Source organism: Mauremys mutica, chromosome 12 (assembly GCF_020497125.1).
Source record: "Mauremys mutica isolate MM-2020 ecotype Southern chromosome 12, ASM2049712v1, whole genome shotgun sequence".
Taxonomy (NCBI): Eukaryota; Metazoa; Chordata; order Testudines; family Geoemydidae; genus Mauremys; species Mauremys mutica.
In genome coordinates this window covers 58,705,156-58,726,646 of record NC_059083.1, presented here as the reverse complement: position 1 = coordinate 58,726,646, position 21,491 = coordinate 58,705,156, and the positions used below count along the sequence as shown (strand labels likewise).

Here is a 21,491-nt window from a genome sequence, read left to right as displayed (position 1 = left end):
GAGTAATGCCCAGTTATCAGAAAGATCACCTCTCCTGCTCTGTCCCATCGTGGTATCATTATTACAGTCCCCTGGGCTGGCATCACTGTTGGCTCCTAGGATTAAGCTCTCTATGGCTAGTTGCAGGGCATGCAGTGAGCAGACCAAAACTCTTAAAGCAGCCTTCCAAAGCATGCGTCTAATCAGCTTCATGGCACCATTAGCCAAATTCTCTGCAGAAACTCTGACTTCAGTGGAGCTACACCAGCAGGGAATTTTGTCCCCTGTACAATCTGGTACGTTTGGCTTAGTTTAAAGCTGGCTGTTATTTATAATGATTGATTTATAAATGGAAGGTGTCCAGGTGCGAATACAAATAGCTACAGTAAAAATCTATAGAGGAAGTTTTTATCTTCTTCTTCTGGACATAAAATTGGAGGTATCATCTTAAACATGAAATAGCTTTTCTAAAAGCAGCAAAACTCCTCAAAATACTTACTCTAAATACCAGTTGTCATTCTTATCAGAGGATAAATTTTCAGTGGATATATATCCCAGATGGGCTGTGCATCTGTGATACTAATTCTTCATTCATTAATTTATACTGGCCCCCACTAGGATGCAGGTAAATGAATAGCTCCATCAGATGTGGGATTGATGGTTCACTGTGAACTATGAAATACTCAGATGTTCTTTTTCTTTCTTAAAAAATGGAAGTGCAATGCTCTGAGATTGTGAATGGTTCTATCAATGTTCGTGTTCAGTGCTTTTCAACTACAGAAAACAAAATAACTGGAAACATACATTTGTAAAAGATGAGATCATCTTTGGAACACATCGCTAGAGCTGAACAGAGTTACCTTGATGTGAGAATTAGCAGGAGCAGTTAGAACCATAGCATGATCCGTACATGATTGCAGGGGCTACACTAGCAAACTTCCCAGCTGTGATCCATCACTGCTGAAGCTCCAGCAGTGGTAGCAAAGGTGCAGGCTACAGCTCCAACAGGACTCAGGCATTTTGGTCACCATGTTATCTAACTCTGCAAAACTACCAGCAGCCATTTCACTAGATTTTCAATGAGGCAGGATTAGAACATTCTTCCCATCTGAGCTGTTCTACAAGCAAGAATCCATTATTCTGTTTTATCCCTCCTGGTTGATATCATTAGTTGAAAAAATTAGTTCCTGCAGGCACTTGAAATCTAGCGGTGCTTACCATAACTTCAGGATCTCACGCCCTACAAAGGGGTCAGGGCTTTTCTGTGGACCCACCCTGTTGGCAGTGGTTAGAACCCTGCACACAGCTGCTGAGAATATTCCACAGATTCATTGTGGCAGGTGTATCTTGTTATTCTCACCAGATGAGGAGGGAGGTGAGTGTGAATCTCTGGTCAGATAGCAAGGGGGGCAGAGAAAGCGAGGATGCAGGAAACCCTAGGAACAGCCAGATTCAGGAAGTGCGCTGAGGTCGGTATATGTTCAGTTACTGAGATTTCAGTTACCAGTAAGGCCAAACCCAGCGAGGAGGTAAATCTGAGCTTATGCAGTGTGTGAAGTCTTTATCTGGAGCAGGACAGGAACTCCACCTGCTCACAGTTCGTTTGTATTTCTGTTACTGTCAGAATTCCTGGGGTCTGTTCCATTCCAAACTCACTGCGCATCGCTACACACCCTGAGATGGAATGGGACCTGGAGCCTTATCTTTCCTGGTCCTCTTATAGTCACTTCAAGGAAGGAAGACTATAGATAAAAAGCCACCGCTCAGCTTCAGGGTGGGAGTTCTGAAATGTTCTAGTTCCAAGGATGGTGATCACATTTAGAGCCTTTCCTAATTTCCCATCCTCTGTGATAAACTATTTTAAAGAGAGAAAACTTAAAAGCTTAAAACTCTTCAGAATCCATTTGATTTGAATTGGAAGGTCAGGATGAGATTCATCATTTGAGACTTCAGCCTCTCTACACGGAATCCTAGTACCAAGTCCCGTCAGGGGGATGATCTTCAAGGTTGAGTCTATGAACCTTGACAAGAGCTGCTACTGAAAGAAAAACTTCCCCATGCCAGGGGGTGGAGGGGAGAACTCAGCATAGCTAAGTGAGTGACCCACTTTGATCAGAGCTCACTCGCAGATCACTGGCAGCAGAAGCATAACACAGGCTGCCTAGAGTAAGAGCTGCATGAATCACTGTCATTTAATTCCTGCAAACAGCACAAATTGTGAGTTATGCTACCACAGACGTGGCAACCTGCAGGAGCAGTCTTGGTGGGAATTCGTCATTCTAATAGCTTTCACTCTGCAGACTGAAATCCCAGCGGCTGACAACTGTCAATGGGAATGTCAGTGACAATTGTTCTTCAGGATTCTGGCTCCGATGCACTACACTGTAGGAGCAATGTGACTGGCTGTGTAGTCACCAAACAATGTCTGAACGCTCCTGCGGGTAGGGAGTGTGCATACAACCCTCCAGTCCTGCCTCCTACTGACTGATACCCCACCCTGGTCAGGCCAGCCGCTCCTCTGCACTAGGACCACTTTCAGATACCTCTGCACAAAGGCTGTAAAAGATCCCTCTGCACAAAGGCTCAATCCCTTGAAGTACTTTGGTGAAGGGTATACCTGAAGACTGATGTATCTTTGGAGCCAAACCCAGTCCCTTCTCTTGTGGGATCCACTATGGCAGCATTCAGACTAGATCTGTCACCTGGACTGAGGAGTCCATGGACACTTAGGTCCAAGCTAAATAGGTACCATCAGCGGGTCCTTGGGATCCTGGGTTCTGGCCACATGTGGAGTTGCATTTTGATCTGTGGGAATTCTCAGATCTGAGAAAGCTGGTTCCATCCCATTCTCTTTTTGCTACTCCAGGGCTCCTAAATTGGACACTAGAGCTTCTCTCCAGCATTGTTTTCTGTTGAGTTGACAGGCTTATCTGGGGCAGGATCCACTCTAGGGTATTGCATCCCTGGTGTATTTTGGCTGCCTGGTTCTCCAACTCCTGCCTCTGTGACATTACTGAAAGTGAAGCTTCTGTGGGAGGGTGATAAGAGCCCTGGGTCTCCCTCCCCAGCTCCACTCACATCTTAGCTCCGTCTTCATCCTCCTAGCTCTGTGCTTTTACAAGCTGAGGTGCTGATATGTTCTCTGGGAAGGGGAGTGCATGTATATCTCAGGGCAGAACTCGACCCCTCGTCTGGTAAACTGGTACAAGTTATTTCAAATAAGTCCTAGAGTCCCTGGAGAGAGGAGATTGTAGCAAGCATATCAGCACCAGTACAATAACAGTTTGCTTTGTACATGTGTAGGTCATGTGTGCAGCAATACCATAGCCATGCAGAGACCCTGCAATATCCACATGTGCAGGGATGTCATGGTCACGCGGAGACTGTGGTCTCTATGAGACAGAATGTGGGCTTCGGTTGTAACCATAAACACCCCAAACAAATAGTGTATAAGCTGCAGTGACTCATCTTCTCATCAAGTAATTGCTAAGCTTACCTGCATATCCCAGCGTGCACCTTCCATGAATAAACCATGTACGTAGGCACCCTCACGGGGAGGGCTGCTCAAATCTTCGCGGTTCCTCTTTGTCACATCGCACTGCAGAGTCATTTTATCCAAAGGCCACTCGTTCTTTCGGGCCATGGACTGCATGATGGCTGTCAGGAAAGACTGAGGGTTGAAGAATCCCGCTAGCCACACAACAGAGGGCAAGACAAAGTCTCCTGTCCATGTCTCAAGCTCCTTGATGCGGCTGAGCAGGTCAGCAAACCAGCCAGCCAGGCCAGCCATGGAAGGATAAGCCCTCCTAGTCCAAGACTCGGGCACAGTGTCCAGGAAGATGGCATTCTGTAGGTTCTCCATATCGCTTGTCATTGTCAGCTCTCCCTGGTGGAGAAGAAGAAAGAAGAGGATAATAAGCAGATACACACTACTGAAATGCAGCCACCTCTTGAGTGAAATTTGGCAGCTGTTTAACACTGAACACCAGCTACCTTTACACAAGAGGTTAAGCTGGGAAGTGTAAAAGAATGCTGCACCCCAGGGGTTGTCATGTTTGCACACCGTGGGATCTCTTCATTAATTCAAGATTGTCTTGTGGACACTTCCTACTGCACCCTCCCAATTTCTCACCCTTCTTGCAATACAAATAATGCTTGGTGGAAAAGTACACAAAAGTAATATGCGGGCAGAATTGCTTTCAGCTAATGGCTATGTCCTCCATTTGCTCCCTGGGCTGTTTTTATTTCCTCTCCAAGGGTGAAGGTCTTTTAGGGCCAGATTTTCACAAGTGCTCTGCACTTCCCAGCAGCTCCCGTTGTTCTGTTTTGAAAATCTCACCAGACATTTGTCAGTACCAAATCACCCCTCGTTCCCCACAGCCTTCGCTATTCTGAATAGTGCAGGTTACTCTGTAGCGTGGGTCTGTCCTCTCATCTTTTTGTGTGGTCAAATTTAATTATTTTAAAACAAAGAAACACCCAACAAGTTAAAATGTGATGCAGCCATGCAGGACTCCTAGATTCTAACACCACTGTGAGCATCTAGTCTGGAACTTTGCCAAAATAATTCCTGTTTGAACTGGAGCGGAAATTTTAGGACTCTTGATTTTAAAATGGCAGTGGGACTCGGGCGGGCTCAGGCTTCGGTCCCCTCTCCTAGAGTCATGTAGTAATTTTTGTTGTCAGAAGCGGGTTGGGGTGCAATGCAATTTGAGAACCCCTAGTCTACACTGCACAAAAGATCTGCCACTGGCCTGGATCAACTGACCTGGGCTTCAGGGCTATACAATTGCAGAACCTGAGATCTGAGACCCTGCAATGGGGGAGGGTCTCAGGGCCCAGACTCCAGCCTGAGCCGGAACAGCTACTCTGCAATTTTACAGCCCCGCAGCCCAAATCAGCTGGTCCGGGCTGTGCTGCGGGTCTTTTATCGCAGTGTAGATATACCCTAAGGGTCTGATCCTGCAAACCCTCCTGTAGGTGTGTAGTGCCCACGTTCCTCAGATTTCAGCTGCATAAATACCGCACATCATGTGAGTAAAGGTTTGCAGGAATGAGACCTGCAAAGGCGACTGGCTTTGAAGCTAAAGGCAACTGGCCAAGTTAAATTAAGGTATTAGAGGAGTCAGGGGCTATTTTCAATTAGTCCAAAATCAACAGGAACAATGTTTTCACCTTTCAAAGCATATGTGGGCTTTCTTAGTTCCACAGGCACTAAGTGCCTGCGCATGTCTCTGTAATGACAAGCTAACTTGGTCTGTGTAAGTAACTGACATTAATTCATCTAGTGTATATTCTCCTGGACTCCAGAAATGACTAGTTATCCAGTAAGAAATCTTAGAAGTGCCTGCTAATTTCAAATACAAGGCCCAAGCACAAATGACAAATCTCTCTTCCTTTGGTGTTTGTCATGTAATTACAGAGGAGTAATAGGGCTGTGTGTGCTCTGTGAAATAAAGAGCAATTGTGTATTTCCCTTTTTATATTTCAGCTGTTTTCGCTTGCCAGTAGCTTGTGTTACTGCAATGTGCCGACCCACAATTTAAAAATTCAAAATAGAAAAAGAGGGCCAAGGTCAGGGGGACTGATTCACCAATGTGAACCTTTAAGGTCAAAAATTTGGATCTGATGCAGACGAGTAGCGGCTAAAAGGCTTTACTATCTAATGTCTGTTTGGTGGAGTAGTCTGCCTCTCACCAATGATACTGGGGGCAGCCATCTCAGCAGAGGCCAAGGACTGAATGGACCACTTCCCTCAGCTCTTCAGGTAGATCCTTCAACTCTGGGTTAAAGCCATTGGCAAAACAGTGTAGGCAATGAAGTCTGGGAGAGAGAGTAGCCTAGTGGTTACAGCAGGACACTAGGAATCAAGAGACCTTGGATAAAATGTCCAAAACATGTAAGTCACTTAAGAGTCTTAAGGGCTAGATTCCCAAAAGGACGTAGGCACCTAAGTCCAACTACAGCCGTTAGGTACAGCACCACTGAAGTCAGCAGGAGTTTTGCAATTGATTTTAATGGGACCAGGATTAGGTCCCAGCAGTATAGCAGGAAGGGAGAAAATCAGTAAGGAGTTCACCTGCCTCCATAGTCAGTCGTTACTCTGGGTGCAACACTATGCAGGAGCATTAGTCACATGGAAGCTATTCTGAACTAAGGCTTTTTAAACATGATGCACCAGTTATTGTTGATGGTTACGATCCTAACTGGACGTCTCCTATTTCTGGACCAGACAACGGCTTTGTAGTTAGATGCACACAATGAACTATTCAAAGATTCAAATTAGTCTTGAAATATCCAAGTCACCCTCTGTTAGTAGATATTCAGTGGGCAGCAAAGAGGCATACTTTCTCCCCACAGTATTTATTCTACTACAAATCTATGGTCTCTGCTAAGTAAGCTTCCTTTCTCCTCTGAGTCCTGTCAGTATAGATCCCCAGTTGTGAGAGGTCAACAAGCATTAACATCTTGCCCAGGAGGGGGTTTGGGAAGTAACAATTACACAAAGGTTTCACTCCTAAATTGGGCATGAGTCTGAAAGGAACTCCAGATAGTAGCCTTATAGATCCTAATTGAGACATTCCGATCCTCAGACACCCAGCGGAGGCTGCTTTGAACCAGGGAGAATGAGAAGATGAAATGCAAGAGGCATGAGTTGATGATGAACATACCCACCCAAAACCAGACAACTTCCTGGGATGGGGCAGAGAGAAAGCTCCCCATATTGGCTGAGGTTGCCCAATATTATGGTATTGTCTCTGGTGCTACACTGCTTTCCTCCTGATTTGCGTGAGAGGTTCTGCCAGCTGAATTGTTGACTCAGCTCTAATTTACCTGCAGCATGTTCTCTGAACTTCCAAAGATCTTGAATTGTGAGATGACCTGAGTGAGCTCCCCATGCTGCCTGGTTTATCTGTCACAATCACACCTGAGGGTAGAGGAGAGCTGAAGGACACATCTCTGCAGATGTTCTTCAGCACTGTCCACTGCTATCAAGTGTCTGGATATTTTAGGGTATGGTCACAAGAGACTGAATGGGTGGGATTTAGTGCAGGAGGTCAGACAGGATGATCTGGTGGTCCCTTCTGACTGTAAGCTTCATCATCATTGTCGTGCTGAGGCTGATATACTGACCTTATCAAGCTCCAATATATCTCATTCTGAGTCTGACACACAGCATTTACACAGAAGCAGGAAAAACTAAACTTGGAAAGTCTCATGAAAAATCACATGGTTGATTTCTTGACTGAGTTCTCACAGAGTCGACTGACCTCTGCACCTCCAGAAACCTGCCGTCTGGTGAGTGAAGTCCACAGTTTGAGTCAGAGAAATGGCAGTCTCCTTGCTGCAGGATATACCGACTGAATAGGGGACAGACACGATTCCTGGTGGAGACTGTGGTCAACATTTCCAAATGTGAATGTCTAGTGTTAGGCACCTAAGCCCATATTTAGGCATCTAAATAAGTGATCTGATTTGCTGAGTTGCTGGGGACCTGCAGTTCCCATTTTCCATGCTGGGCAGTCAAGTGATATAACCTGAAGGATCAGACTGTCTGGGTCTCTTAACTTATCACACCTCTTCATGTCTCTGAGATCATTCCTCACAGTCAGGATTATGACTCGGCTGCAGACAATGATGTCATGTCTAGACTGCTGGGTCAAGCCGCACTGGGCAGTCTGAGCAAAGTGTACAGTCATTTCAACACTGTCTGGAGGCTTCTCCGCCATGGAGCCTTTCTATACATCTCTGAATCTCACTCCAAGGGTTGCATTACATCCCTGCTGTACTTTGTGGCAGCGTTTCTGGGGGACGTGCATGTTGTGTTACTGCCTAAACTCTGTTCAAAGCCTTTGTGCCTTAGTTCAGGGCCATCCTTCTCATTGTTTTCCCCGGCCAATATGTAGTAGCTTGCGTTTCTCCACATTAAATCTAATTGCTACACATTGTCCTGGTTACAACATCCTCTTGTTTGCGACTCAGAGATTGAAACATTAAATCACTTCTGTTTACCTGTCTCAAGAAATGGAATTTCCAATTCAACTGCCAAACACTGGTAAATAAAATAAGTCTGTTTAAAATAATTGGCAGCATAAACATCGCCTATTTTAAAGTGGATTGTGTATATTGCAGAACTACAAAGCACACACAACATTTTTATCTCTTTAGTCAACAGAACAAACACCAATTTTTCAGCAGTAGACAGATGTCACTTAAATGTTTGAATTTCAGTTTTTAGCACCTTCTAATTGCAGGAAATGCATATGAAAAATGTGCTTTGTATTCACCACTTTGCCATTTTAAAAATAAGACACAAACTGATTAAAACAGATCCATTTTCCATGCCATACTGATCCCACACTTTCACTTTCATGTGATTTTTCTAAATGGTTGGACAGCTGAATTATCTGCAGCATATTAATCAGTCCACAAAATTATGATAATAAAATAATATTTCTTAGCACTTTCTTCCACAGATTTCAAAGATCTGCACAAAAGTGGTTAAGCATCATTATCCCCATTTCACAGATGGTGAAACCAAGAGAGAGAGAGGGGGCTAGATAGATCAACATACCAGAGTCCAGCTGGAAGAGGTTAGAATCATAGAATCAACCGTGTGTTTCAGAGTGTACTTATAATAAGCCTCTTTTAACCCAGCAAGCAGAGTGTTACTATGTAAGCAGGAAATGATGCCAAAGAATTAAAGAGATTTTTCCCCCCAATGTTAAATTTCTAGTACAGCAAGCTGGAACCCGGTTTAAGAAATACTTTGTCAGACTGGTCACTTTCTCTTCTTTGAGAAGGTGTGTCATAGGTCTCACCCCCACTTAGAGCTGTTGGGTTCCAATATGGGGACCTGCATGAATCCTTCTTCTAAACTAAAATCCTAGTTTAGATCTCGTAAAGGTGCCACCACCCAATCAGGTACGTGGATTGGGACACAGTCCTTCCCCAAAATCCTTGGGGATCCCAAGAACCCCAAATCCATGGAGTTCTTACACCCAGGAGAAATAAACCATTCTCCCCTGCTTCCTCCCCCCTCCCTTTTCCTAGGAGAGATACCGGGATCCAACTACAGAGGGATACCTCCCTCCTCTCCTTTCCCTGAGAATCCACCCAAGGAAAGACCAACCAAGTCCTTAATAGAAAAGAATTTATTAAAGAATTAAAAAGAAAGTCACTGTCTCTGTAACCAAGATGGAACAATATACAGGGTCTAAACTTATCAATCTCTGGAGAGAATTCCCCCTCCTTTCTTTCTCAGTAAAAGCAATAACAGTACAGAATTAAAGAAATTCTATAGCAAAACACAGAATTGCAAATACAGAAATAAAAGTATAAGAATACTAGTTCCTTGCTAATACTCACTAGCTTGAATAGAAGAATTTATTGCAGAAACCTGGGAGGACTTGATTAAGATGTCTGGACTCTCTTAATTCCCAAGAGAGACTCTCCAAGAAAACAAAGAACAGGGAAAAAAAACTTCCCTCCACAGGGATTTGAAAATATCTTGTCCCTCATTGGTCCTCTGGTCAGGTGTCCACAGGTACTGCTTGTTAACCCTTTACAGGTAGACAAAAACCTTAACCCTGGAACCCGGTTTAAGAAATACTTTGTCAGACTGGTCACTTTCTCTTCTTTGAGAAGGTGTATGTCTGCTGACCCTTTATTTGCAGATCGAGTTTTCACTGCTGATTTGACTGGAGAAGCTACAGCTTTGCCTCTGACCAAGCTTGGTGAGAAAGGGGCCAGTCCTCCACCTTCCCATTCGAATGAGCTGCTATAAACTCCAAGAATACATCAGTTATGATAGATATCTGCAGAAGGGACCTTGCTGTAGGCAACAGAGTCTAGTTATTGGGCTGTACATATGTTTCTCTGGAGACTTCCCTTCTGATGTGTCCTATCCATAAGAGCCAAGGGGAAGAACAGCATCTCCATCACCATATTGACCTCACAAAGTGACCGATGGGTGGGTTTCTCTGTTCTTTGAGTGACGGCATGTCTGCCGATCCTCTACTTGTAGGAAGCTGTCAGTAGTGAGAGGAGTAAAGGCAGGGCTGATGAGGATATGGAATTTAGGAGCTATCCAGACTATGCAGACAAACGGGCTAATTGTGCTTCCTGTGAATTGAAGACCTCTTTGCCAAAGGCTCTGTCATCAGACCTGGAAGTTGAGTTTATAATGGTTACAAAAAGTATGTGTCCTGGACCAGGCAGCTGCCTCGTTGCTCACCTGCCAGTCCTTTCCACCCACAATGCTGTGGTTATTCAGGACAAGTAACCTCCAGTTCCTTCAAGCATGGAATTCCTTTGGCTGTGCATGCCTCACTGACATAACTATAGATCCAAGTAGAGCTGCTATTCTGGTGGGTTTCCTGGCCCACATACCTCACATGATAGTTGCTAAACAGGACATTTGGCAGCCCTTCTTGATGTCTAATGGGCCACAGAAATGTTTTGACCAGGCTCGGGGGAGTGTCCATAGTTACCACTATGCAGGCTGCTTTGCTTTGGAAATATCTGAGTTGTGACACAGAGACAAAGCATGAGGATTATTACTGCAGCACCCTGGCCATTGCAAGCAGGCTGAGGAGTGGCTTAGTGACCCCGCTCCAGGGCATAGCTTCTTTGCTTCTGCAGTTGAAACAGCAGCATCCATCCCTGTGGAACCCGGCTCCTGCCTCCCCTCCCCTCCCCTCTGAGGTAGGGTGCTGCTCCAATCCATTCTTCCTTTGCTCTCAAAATCTCTGTCAGTAGGACTGTAAAGCTTTGCAGCTGGGGGAAAGTGAGCGGTGCCTGTGGTCTGTCTAGACAGGAGTGGGATCCATCAGTTCTTTGGCCTCTTGTTCCCAATAGATGACCCTACAATACCAGCTGTCCTGACAGCCTCTTATGGGATGGCAGCAGCCATACAACAAAGGAATGTTAACTCCGTACATTTGCGTGTAACACAAGACACCAGACAACGCCCTGTTTCGGTGATCTGTAGCGTCCCACTGTCGGCAGTGCACTGAACTACACACAGGAGCTAGTGCCTGCTAGTCCAGCAGTCTCAACTCATTGTCACTAATATCACTCAATCAAAGAATCCCACCTGTTTATGGGTCATCATCCATGCAGCCTGCTCACAGTTTTGCATAAAATACCTTCCAAAGCAATAGCTCCTAGAAACATGGGCTTTGCCATCTTGAATCAAACCAGTGCTCTGTCTCTGCAGCTTCACAAGGAGGTGCAAGAAACCCTGCAGGAGGCAGTTATGGGATAAGCTGTCCATAGGGGCAGTTTCTTCCTGTCCCCCTTCATTGAGAGATTCGCTCATGCCCTGATGCAGAAGGTGTAATGTCCATTCCAAAACTCTTGGCTTTTGAAATCCATGCCATTGTTACTATTACTGTTATGTAAGAAAGATGTGGAAAATTGGAGAGAGTCCGAAGGACAGCAACTAAAATCATAAAAGGTTTAGAAAATATTGGCATGTTTAGTCTTGAGAAATGAACACTGAAGAGGGGGACCTGGTTAGTGTCTTCAAATAAGTTAAGGGCTGTTATAAAGTGGACATTTATCAATTGTTCTCCATCTCCACTGAGCGTAGGACAAGAAGTAATGGGTTTAATCTGTAGCAAGGGAAATTTAGGTTAGATATTAGGGGAAACTTTCTTACTATAAGGATAGTTAAGTGCTGGGATAGATTACCAAGGGAGGTTGTGGAATCTCTATCTTTGGAGACCTTTAAGAAAAGGCTCGACAAATACTTGTCAGGAATGGTCTAGGTGTACTTGGGTCTGCTTCAATGTGGGGGTATGGACTAGATGACCTGGTGGGTGCCTTACACTACTGTGATTCCAAATATGGATATTTTTGTATCCTTATAAATGATTGAGCCTTTTTGAATCCTGCTAAGCTCTTGTCTTCAGTGATACTTTGTTGCAATGAGTGCCACAGGCTATTCAGGCACTGTGTAAAAAAGTACTTTCTCTTATCAGTTTTAAATTTGCTGCCTTTCAATTTCACAGAATGCCCCATTGTGTACCTGTAACTCCACAAAGGACCTATAGTGGGGTATGGGGGACCATGTGCATTTTTCATAGATTCCAAGGGAAGAGACCATTGTGATCATCCAGTCTGACCTGTGAAGAACAACTGTGAATTTTTCCTTATGGACTCAAGTTACCATTGCAGCACACTGAGCTATTTGTTAGGTACCACTTTAAAATGCAACTGTTTAAAACGTGAGACACTTTTCATTTCTCTTCACACCGTCATCACCTCTGCTTTCCAGTCATTCAATGTGCATATGAGATTTCACAAGACTGCAACCTCTAGCAGAGAGAGCACCTACCTTCAATCCCAGATCTAGCTCCTTAAGGGAGCGCTTTATCTCGCTGGTGAGGATGTTCATGCGCTCACATTCCTGGAAGGCAACCACAATGTAGGGCGTCCTCTCCTCTACCTTTGCCATCAGCTCCAGGATGTTAAACTCATCTGTTAATTTCTCTAAAATCTCATCCAGAAGAGCCTTAACCTGTTTGCCAAAGGAAAGAGAGAGAGAGGAGTGAGTGACCCATGTGCTTCCTCTACGGAATGGTGGAAGAGAGCTCCACCTGCCACTTACTGCATCGGAAAGTAATCAATGTCTTGCTGAATCACGCATGGCACCTTCCAAAACAGCTTGTCCCAACCTAGGAAAATTCAAATGCCTACCACACATCATGTCAAATGAGGCTCTTTTAAAAGGACTATTTATAAATGTCCACATGGCATGGCATACTCTATTCTGCATCCACGTTGGCACTACTCCTTTTTCCAAGGCCAGGTTCAATGCAGGAAGATGGATGAAGCTATGAAGATAAAATCAAATACTGGTGCCTCCAGGATTGCTGACTTTATGAACTATTCTTTAATGTTTTAGTGACAAAAATGGGAGATTATCTGAAATGGAATTTTAAACTGAATTTGGTATTCTGAATGACTACAACATGGGGAAAATGCATAACAAAGCAAGCTACTTCCTGTCTCCGTCACAGCTGGATTTGGAAATACGATCGTTCGTGTGTAACTGATAAACAGAAAATGCACCAGGAAAAACTCCAAAGCAACAGGCTGGCATTTTGTTTATGGTGCGTTCTGGGAGCCTGTACGTATGCCAGCCAGACTGCCATCCCCTGTGGTTGATGGCTGTGTGCCAGCAGAGGCCACAGCCAGATTTATTCGCAATGTTCTCACATCATCTTCTTCTTATGGTTTGGGTAGGTAGCAACAACTAAAAATGTGTATGTCCTCACATGGTGATAATGAAGGCACTGGAGTGCAGAGGACCAGCTAAAGTCAGGCCCTAGCACTGGCTATAGTACAATTACACTAATCATGGCGAGCGCCCGAAGAAGGCCAGACTGGTTATTTCTGTTCCTTGTACGCACTGTACAAAGGCCGACCAGGTTATAATAAAGGGTCATGAGAAAAAAACAGAGACTAAAATGCAGCCAAATTAAGCAAAGTCACTCAAAGTGGCAATGGCTCCCTCCTCTGCCCATCTTACCTTTTCTTCCCTCGTAGCCCCTCCTCCTTCGCCAGCGTTAGTGTCACGAGGCTGCATCTCCAGCACGGTGCGGAAGAGTTTCTCTGAGGTCTGGGTTAAGAAGCCGATTTCAGCATTCGGATGGAGACCATACAGGTACGGAGACTCGGCAGGCAGGGCATCGTCTATGTACTACACAGGAAGATCACACCTCCCATTATTGTTACGTACAGGGCCAGGGACTTTACACTTACTGATCGCATTGATGGACTGGACAGCCATCACACACAGAAAGCCCAATGCAGCGTATCCAGCTGGACTGCCCTGCTGTGCTAAGAAACTGCTAGGAAGCAGGAGGGTGGAATTAGTAAAGCCGCTGGAATAATAATAATTTCTGCCAGAAGAAAACAAGCCTGGCCATTGTTGCAGGATGTCTTGGCTACATATCTCAGAGCTGAGCTTCTTCTACCTTTTTGTTTTCTACACATTTGGGCATCAATACTCTGAACTCTTTGCTGGGAATTTCACTTCCAAGAGTAGAGATCGTTTCACCAGTTTTATGAACAAAAACGAACTAATACGCCAGCCCCTGCTGTTGCCTCTGCACATAAAGAACGGATGAAATCAGTAAGTAAACATCCAAGAGTCTTGAGTGTTTCTCATCAGATCCAATGCTAAAAGGAGCTTGAAAGGGCCATTTTAGCAAACGGTATGCGGATGTAATTTTCCACTAGACCTGCTCAAGTCCCAAGAACCAATACAGTTGTTCTATTCATGCATGAACAGAAGAGCTCATGATGAAGTATCAAATTACCATTAAACTTGGCTCATCCAAGGGGATGCTTAACAGTCTACAGAAAAAGAACATAACAGGAAATAATACAAGATGAGCTGGAACTCTGCAATCCTATTCACTGTCTCCTATGACAGATTAAAAGGTGATTATGGAGGACATTAAATTCAGCAATATAATTAATACCAGCAAACAAAGAGGCTACCTGGTGATAACCATTGTAGTCCATGTTCCCCGGGAGAGGGAATCCTGGAGCTAGGAAGAGCTCTCCCTCCAACATTTCTGGCTTAATAAATTCCTCCAAGTAGGTTTTGCAAAGTCGTCTATCCCAGTCATCTGTGATGTGGCCTCCATACATAATCTCACCGAAGAGGTAGCGCAAATCGTCATAAGGGACCTAAATAATGAACCAAGAGGGCATGAAAGAGTCCACGCAGATGCAGCTCCACTGACCTCATCATGGGGCTGCAGACTGGAAAGCAAAGAACTGATCTACAGGATGAATGTTTTCATTTCACCAGTTCATTTTTCTAAGTAATTGAATATCATGTAGCAGTTAAATCACTACATGCAGGAGAGCGGCCCAGAGAAATCCAGCCTGCAGAACAGACTTTGTAGGGTTTCCCGATGAGAAGCGAATCTCTTTAAAGTTCCATACATTAAACATAGATGTCTAGGCAGCCAAACATTTCTAAATATTGTCCCTAAAACGACAGAGAGGAGACTCGCACATGCCAGAGCTGATATTTTATCTAAGTGTAGTTTGTAAGCTGCAACAGATGCAAGTGGAGCAGAGGCCGCTCTGTATCCCCCTAAGATACACTGAGTTCTGAAGCTAGAAAGCCTGACGATGCTGGGGAATTGGCACTTAGTGAAAAGGATTTCAGATGTTTCAACAGACGTGTAATAAGCATATGGGCTACAATCTGCACACAGAGCCGATTTCTTTGTTTCATGCACCTTTGAATTGGCCTCCAGGTAATTGTACAGCACGTTGACTGAGATAGTGAGGTCTCCAGTGTTAAAGGGGTAGGAGCGGTTCCAGCCCTGGGGCCCAAACTTGCGTCTTTCTGCCACCACGGCATGGAAATAACAGAGGGCGAACAGGATGCTTTTGAACTCGTTCTCCCGAGCACACATCTCCAGGGTGTCCTGAAATGGAAACAGAACAGCAATGTTGTGCATTTCCACCGCACTCTCCATCTCAGGGCTCTACCTGGGTCACAAACACTATTGGATACAGGGCATGGCGAATCCTCTCACCCAGTGGCCCTGCATCGTGGAACCCTCCTCTACTCATTTCAGCAGCATCTAAGCAGTTTGGGGTTTTAAATCAAGGTTTTAGCCCATATAGTACTGAACAAACCTTCCAAATGTTCCCTGGGGCAGTGAGGAGTGTGCCCAAGTCTGCAGACAACAGAGCGCTGTGAGCTAACTGCGGTGCAAAGCTTGGGCAGAATGCATGGCCTGGGTGGCAGGGCTGGGCCCTGGTGAATTCCACCAAGGCTGGGGGAAGAACCTCACTTCACCACATACATACACTTCACAGCCCTGCTCCAGCCTCAGCTAGCCAAGGGGGAGCCTCTCTGAGCTCTGATTAGCTCATGAATCAAGGTAGGTCCCTGGTTTCTATGGGGCTGGACATGCTATGGCAGCTTTCTACGTTACTGCAATACCCCCTGAAGCACTGAGCGGGCAGGTCTGGCTATCGACTGCAGAGCTCTATTACTGAAGTTATCAAGGGGATGGCAGAAGGTTTGGACAACCAGGGATTTTGGCCCCTGGAAAGGTGAGGGGGTGGCTTTGGCTTTTGGCTCCCACAGGGAGTTTAGACCTTTGACACTGAGAATAGACACATCTCCTCCCCCCCCCTCCCTTGTGCATAGTGATCGAGGGGACCTGATGTTCTTTGCTGTGCTTGAATTCCTTGTTCCTCATCTCACTAGCTCTTACCGCAACTTAGCTGCCTTGCTCTCCTCTGCCCCCATATCTGCTGCTGCACCTAGCAATAGCGGATGAGCACTTTAACTGAATGTTTCCACTGAAATGATCAGCAGTGAACTGGCACCACATTGAGATCAACGGAGCAGTTCATGTCTCTTCTACAGGCGTGCTTTAAGCAGACACTGCTGCCAAGGTTACACAGAGGTTTCTCTACGAGGTTTCTTAACCATGGCAAGTGCTACACATTAAAGCTCTGGGTCTGGCAAATGATTCTTTGGTCACAGAATCATGGGACACGCAGGGCTCCGCTTTGACTCCTCAAAACTGCTGTCTTTCGGGGACTTCCAGAATGCTTCAGCCTTCCCCTCCCACCCGTCCCAAACCATGCATGCATTCGCCCATTGGCAGTCAGCTCGCTGTAGACTGGCAGGATGAGTTGCCAAGGACTTAATAAATGGATTAAAACCCAAGAGATTTACTACTGAGGGCTCCAAAGAATAGAGAACCCAGAGCCTTTCACCCCTGCCTCAGCCCCTGAGTCTGAGACTCCTGGCTTGTGAACTGGCATTGCCCACCTGCCATAACTATGGGCCTCTGTAGCAGGTGTGCCTACAGTACTGTCTCTGCCTGCTCTGACTAACATAATCTGCCACATAGACTGACTGCCTCCAAAGCCCCTTATGTTCTGAGCTCTACGGGTGACTAGTGCCCGCACAGCTGACTGGGAACGAGGGGTGCGACAGGCCAGAGCAGAAGTCTGAGTCTGGCACAGAGAACCAGCTGGGAGTCACGGTTGTAACAGAATCACTGTAGCACTGAGGCCTGAAAACTAACTCTTTGGTTCTCCAGGGTTTCATTAGCATTATTTACCCAGAGGGAGCTGAGGCCCAGGGGAAGGAGCAGTACATTACCTGAGAGGGGCTTTGTTTCCATTGATGATACATTCTGAGGAAAACAAGCCTAACTGCACTCTCTCTTCTAGCACGTTCACCCGATAGATACGGCCTTATTGTACTGAGCACCCACCCAGCATGTGCCAGTAGGAACTGCCAAGCAGTGGGGAGAACAACAAAACTGGACCTCTGACGCTACACACCGATGGCGGCTCTGCTGCCCATCTTCCAGGCTGCGCTCTGGATAGCGAGCAGGTAACGGGTAGCGTCGACCCGCCGGCAGGCTTGGAGGTGGAGGGGCAGAGAGCCTGAGTCATTTAGTCAATGAAGAGGAACAAAGGAAGCCAGCTTCCAGGGCTGAGCTGGGAGCAGGCAAGCAATGGTTCGGAGATAAGGCTTTGAGCGGGAGGCGAGCCGACTGCGTCCATCTCCAGTGGAGTGAGTCCCTCTCACAGCAAGGAGGGAATAAAACCAAAACACAGAGCCCTGCACTCCAGCAACACCTAAACGTGAGGGAATTGGAGCCCTCCCAGCAGGGAATGGTGAGCTCGACCCTACTCGGGGATGGGAGGCCCCGTTAGTTGAAAGTGGGAGCTGATTCCATTGTTCCTGGCCTGGCTGGGCACCCATTCCATTGTGACGGTCACCTTGTTTCCCCTTAAAAAGAACAGGAGCACTTGTGGCACCTTAGAGACTAACAGATTTATTTGAGCATAAGCTTTTGTGGGCTACAGCCTACTTAATCGGATGCATACATTTCTAAGGTGTCACAAATACTCCGACTAATACGGCTGCTACTCTGAAACTTGTTTCCCCTTGTGATTGTCATTGCAGTTTTTGACTTAAAGCCAAAGGAGCTCAGGGGTTTCTGCTGTAGCTAAGATGCCATCCCCGCACTGTGGCTTCTGGCACACCAGCACTAGAGGTACAGCTCTACACTGCTTCTGAAAGCTGGTCTGTCTGTTGGTCACCACTTCCTTCATGCATCCAGGTCATGGTAATGGCAGCCACGGAAGCTCTCTTTTTGGCATGGAACTCTGCATTGGAATCCAAGCTGCTATTTAAAAATATTTCATGTTTTGTGACTGGGGAGAAAACCTTACAATGCAACCCTGGTGTAAGCCCGTGCAGTGATGTCTGCCTGAGGCTGCAGTCAGCCTGAAACAATAGCTCAGGGAGGCGTGTATTACCCATTCACCCCATTGGGGCATTCACATGGAAAGCTAATGACAACTATCTTAGTGCCTGCTTTGTTAACTATTTCACTGCTGATTTTTTGAGCAGACACATCTAGCCCACGTTTTCATCCCACAATCCCAAATGGCCTTCCATGTCTCCTCGGTGCCAAAACTTCTAGCTTTGCACTGACAGCCTCTCTGATGCAATTGTATGTTGCTGATACACTGAGAACTGAAGACAGGGGGTGAGGTTAGCATAAAATAAACAAAAATTAATAGCAAAATATGTAAAACAAAGGGTCGCTGTACTGAGTATATGATTCAACTTCACAGCCATTCGTTAACAATTTCCATTTCTTAAGTTTCCCAACTCTGCAGCGGATTCCTAGGCTGCTGCACTGCCACACCACACCACTGCAGAATTCAGGGACCTTGCTAGAGAATGGAGGTCCCACTTGCCATGCAATGTGCTGATCCTTGTTTTATGGGAATCAGGCTTGGGCATCATGAGCAATCACTGCCCTGTTGTCCTCTCAGTTAGCGAGCAGCTTCTAAACCCCCTCAGTTTTTAGGGCGCTGCTTTGCAGATATTACGAAAGAACAGGGTCAAAGCACCCTACCATGCTCGGAGCCCATTCTTTCCTCCAGCAACCTCCCAGTGACTTCAAGGGGCCTTTATCTGAATGAAACCTGAGAAAGGATCTGGCTCGTAGCCTCATTTGGCCTCTCTCTCTATTTAATCCCGACCTTTCCTTTAGCTACAAAACCAGAACAATATTCCCCGTGTACAATAATAAGCCGCCTTTGTAGCTTTCAGCTGAGCTAAAATTGAACATCCATTCCGTACGCTGAGCAAGAATGGAACACAAAGCAGTGAAATGAGGTGTAAAGGTTCTCCTCCCACACACTGCAGGATTTTGTGATAAGAGGCATTTTATAATACTCTAGCAATTTAGAAAATGTTAATTACTATCTGATTGAAATGAGCACAGGCAGGATGAAAACATTACTTTAGGGGAAGGTTCCTCCCTCCCCTGATCTGTGGGACTTTCTGTGCAATTCAAAATGATGAATGGCAGTAGATAAAAATGGAATAATCTTCACTGACTGTTCACATTAACCCCTGCCTGGAACCTCCCACCTGCGCCTCCCTGGAGACTCCCTTCCTTACACCGCAGACACGTTCAAAATCAGAGCATCTAACAGATTACACTTGATGCAGCACCTTTGCCCGACAGGACAGGCTCCCGTTGTGCCTCCCGGGCTGCAGGCTACACTGCAGCTGCCCCTGAACTATTACAGGGAGGTGCACCCTGCAAAGCTCGATGCTTGTGCTCCTAGCGAGCAATGACTGGTTATGCCAACAGTAGCCTTAAAACCTCCTCTACTGGCCAGCAGCACCATGTGGGCACGGGGGGCCCCTTTTAAGGAGCATTCCACCTGCTGCACTGACATACATAGAAACAGCTGACAAGGCCAGACTGCCTCTAGGGACTACTCTGGGGCAGATGGCCTCTGTCCCCCTCACTTCCCACAACAGGGGCTCTAGCTGGGAGACCTCTGCATGGGTTAGTGTGACGTCACTGCCCAGCTGTGAGCGGAACAAGGCAGCTGCTCTGCACCAACTGGTGATCCAGGGCTGTCTTAGGGTAAGTGAAGAATAGCACGGGGATTTAGGGAGACAGAATACAGCTAGCCAGCTGGGATTCAGCTAAGCCTGGGGATAATGCCCCAGTCTCTAGGGAAAGATGCCATAGGATTTTTGATAAACATGAGTGGCCAGGGCCTTGGCTTTATCCCATCCACAAGAGAGGACAGGCAATAGCACAGCAGCCCCTAGCACTAGAAATGGCATTGCCCCAGTGCTGACTCAAAGTAAAGATGGCTTTCGACTGAATCTCCATATCAGTGCCCAGGGTTTTCCTTGTAGGCTCCCGTCCAAGCAGTGCCTAAGCAGAGCGTATGTGATTTAGGTGGTTTGATCACTCACAGCTATCAAGTTGTTCCCTCTTTATTTAAATATGGAGCTGAAAAAGTAATCCAATTCAGAGACAGTCCCTATTCTCTGCACAGAGTGCTTACCAAAAAAAGGACATTTGTGAACCGTTCCCACACTGTTGTCTCAGAGATACCAGCATATCAAGTACTTAGAATAAGAGACAAGTGAGGGTCCATGATGACTTTTAACGACTACTCTGTGTGCATGTCTATTGGTATAGACTGTGTATAATACTTGTGTAATAACATACAGATATAAAATGAAGGGCTGCCTACCAACAACTGCTGCTGTTCTTATGGGGCTGGGATGTTGAAGTTGGCCTACTTTGTCCCTGGTTGATAATGGGGCCATGATCTGAAGACAGATCTGAGGGTCTCTCTCAGAGGGTCTGACCTCAGTGAGGCCTGCAGCTGAGTTTGCCTGCCTTTTTGGGCCAAGGCACAAAACCCGATACTTTGAACAACAAACAAGAGCATGGCCTGCCCCAGGGCACAAGCACGCATGTGCATCTGACTCCAGGTACATAGAGGGGCAAAAGATACCAGGCCTTCTTTTCCAGGTCTTTAGGCTCAGATCAGACCCAGCATCTGCTTTAGTTACTGTTGGAATGCAAAGTATTTCATATGATACAAATACATCATCTGGCTTTTTCCTAAATATGGAACAGAAATATTTATTGAGCACTTCTGCCTTTTCTGCATTATTATGGACAATTCTACCATTTCCATCTAGTTACAGATCAATACCATTGTTAGGATTCTTTTTGTTCCTAACATACCTGAAAAACTCCTTCTCTCTGCTGGCCACAGATGTCTCCTCACATCCTTTTGCTTCCCTTTTCAATTTTGTACAATTCCTAGCTTCTGATTTATATTCCTTGCTATCCAATTCCACTTTCTTCCATTTGTTATGCACATTTTTTTTGTAAAGGGACTGCTAAGTGCTAATATGTACAAACCAGCTGGAGGAAAAACCACACAAACTGAAAAATCAAGTAAGGGGAGAAGATGAAGTATGACTCCAACCCATAAAACTCTGAGTAACCTAATTACCCCTTAATGAACACTTTACTACAGTATTTTTTTTTTTATTTTTTACACTTGCTTTCACTTTCCCTCTAAGCCAGTTGTTTTTTTTTAACCAGTGTGGCCTTCTTTCTTGATTGTGGCTTTCTAGGCACCTAGTA

At 45.7% G+C, this 21,491-nt stretch overlaps 1 protein-coding gene across 1 annotated transcript in view; it reads right to left on the bottom strand.

Moving 5' to 3' along the window:
* The window catches only part of DNAH9 (dynein axonemal heavy chain 9), a 385,294-nt gene that overhangs the window by 5,841 nt on the left and 357,962 nt on the right, over window positions 1–21,491 (bottom strand). The window contains exons 64-68 of the mRNA XM_044984418.1: window positions 15,252–15,443; window positions 14,497–14,688; window positions 13,520–13,690; window positions 12,323–12,505; window positions 3,476–3,865 (exon numbers count right to left, since the gene is read on the bottom strand). Coding sequence (XP_044840353.1) covers window positions 3,476–3,865; window positions 12,323–12,505; window positions 13,520–13,690; window positions 14,497–14,688; window positions 15,252–15,443 — 1,128 coding nt within the window. The remainder of the gene's footprint in view (window positions 1–3,475; window positions 3,866–12,322; window positions 12,506–13,519; window positions 13,691–14,496; window positions 14,689–15,251; window positions 15,444–21,491) is intronic.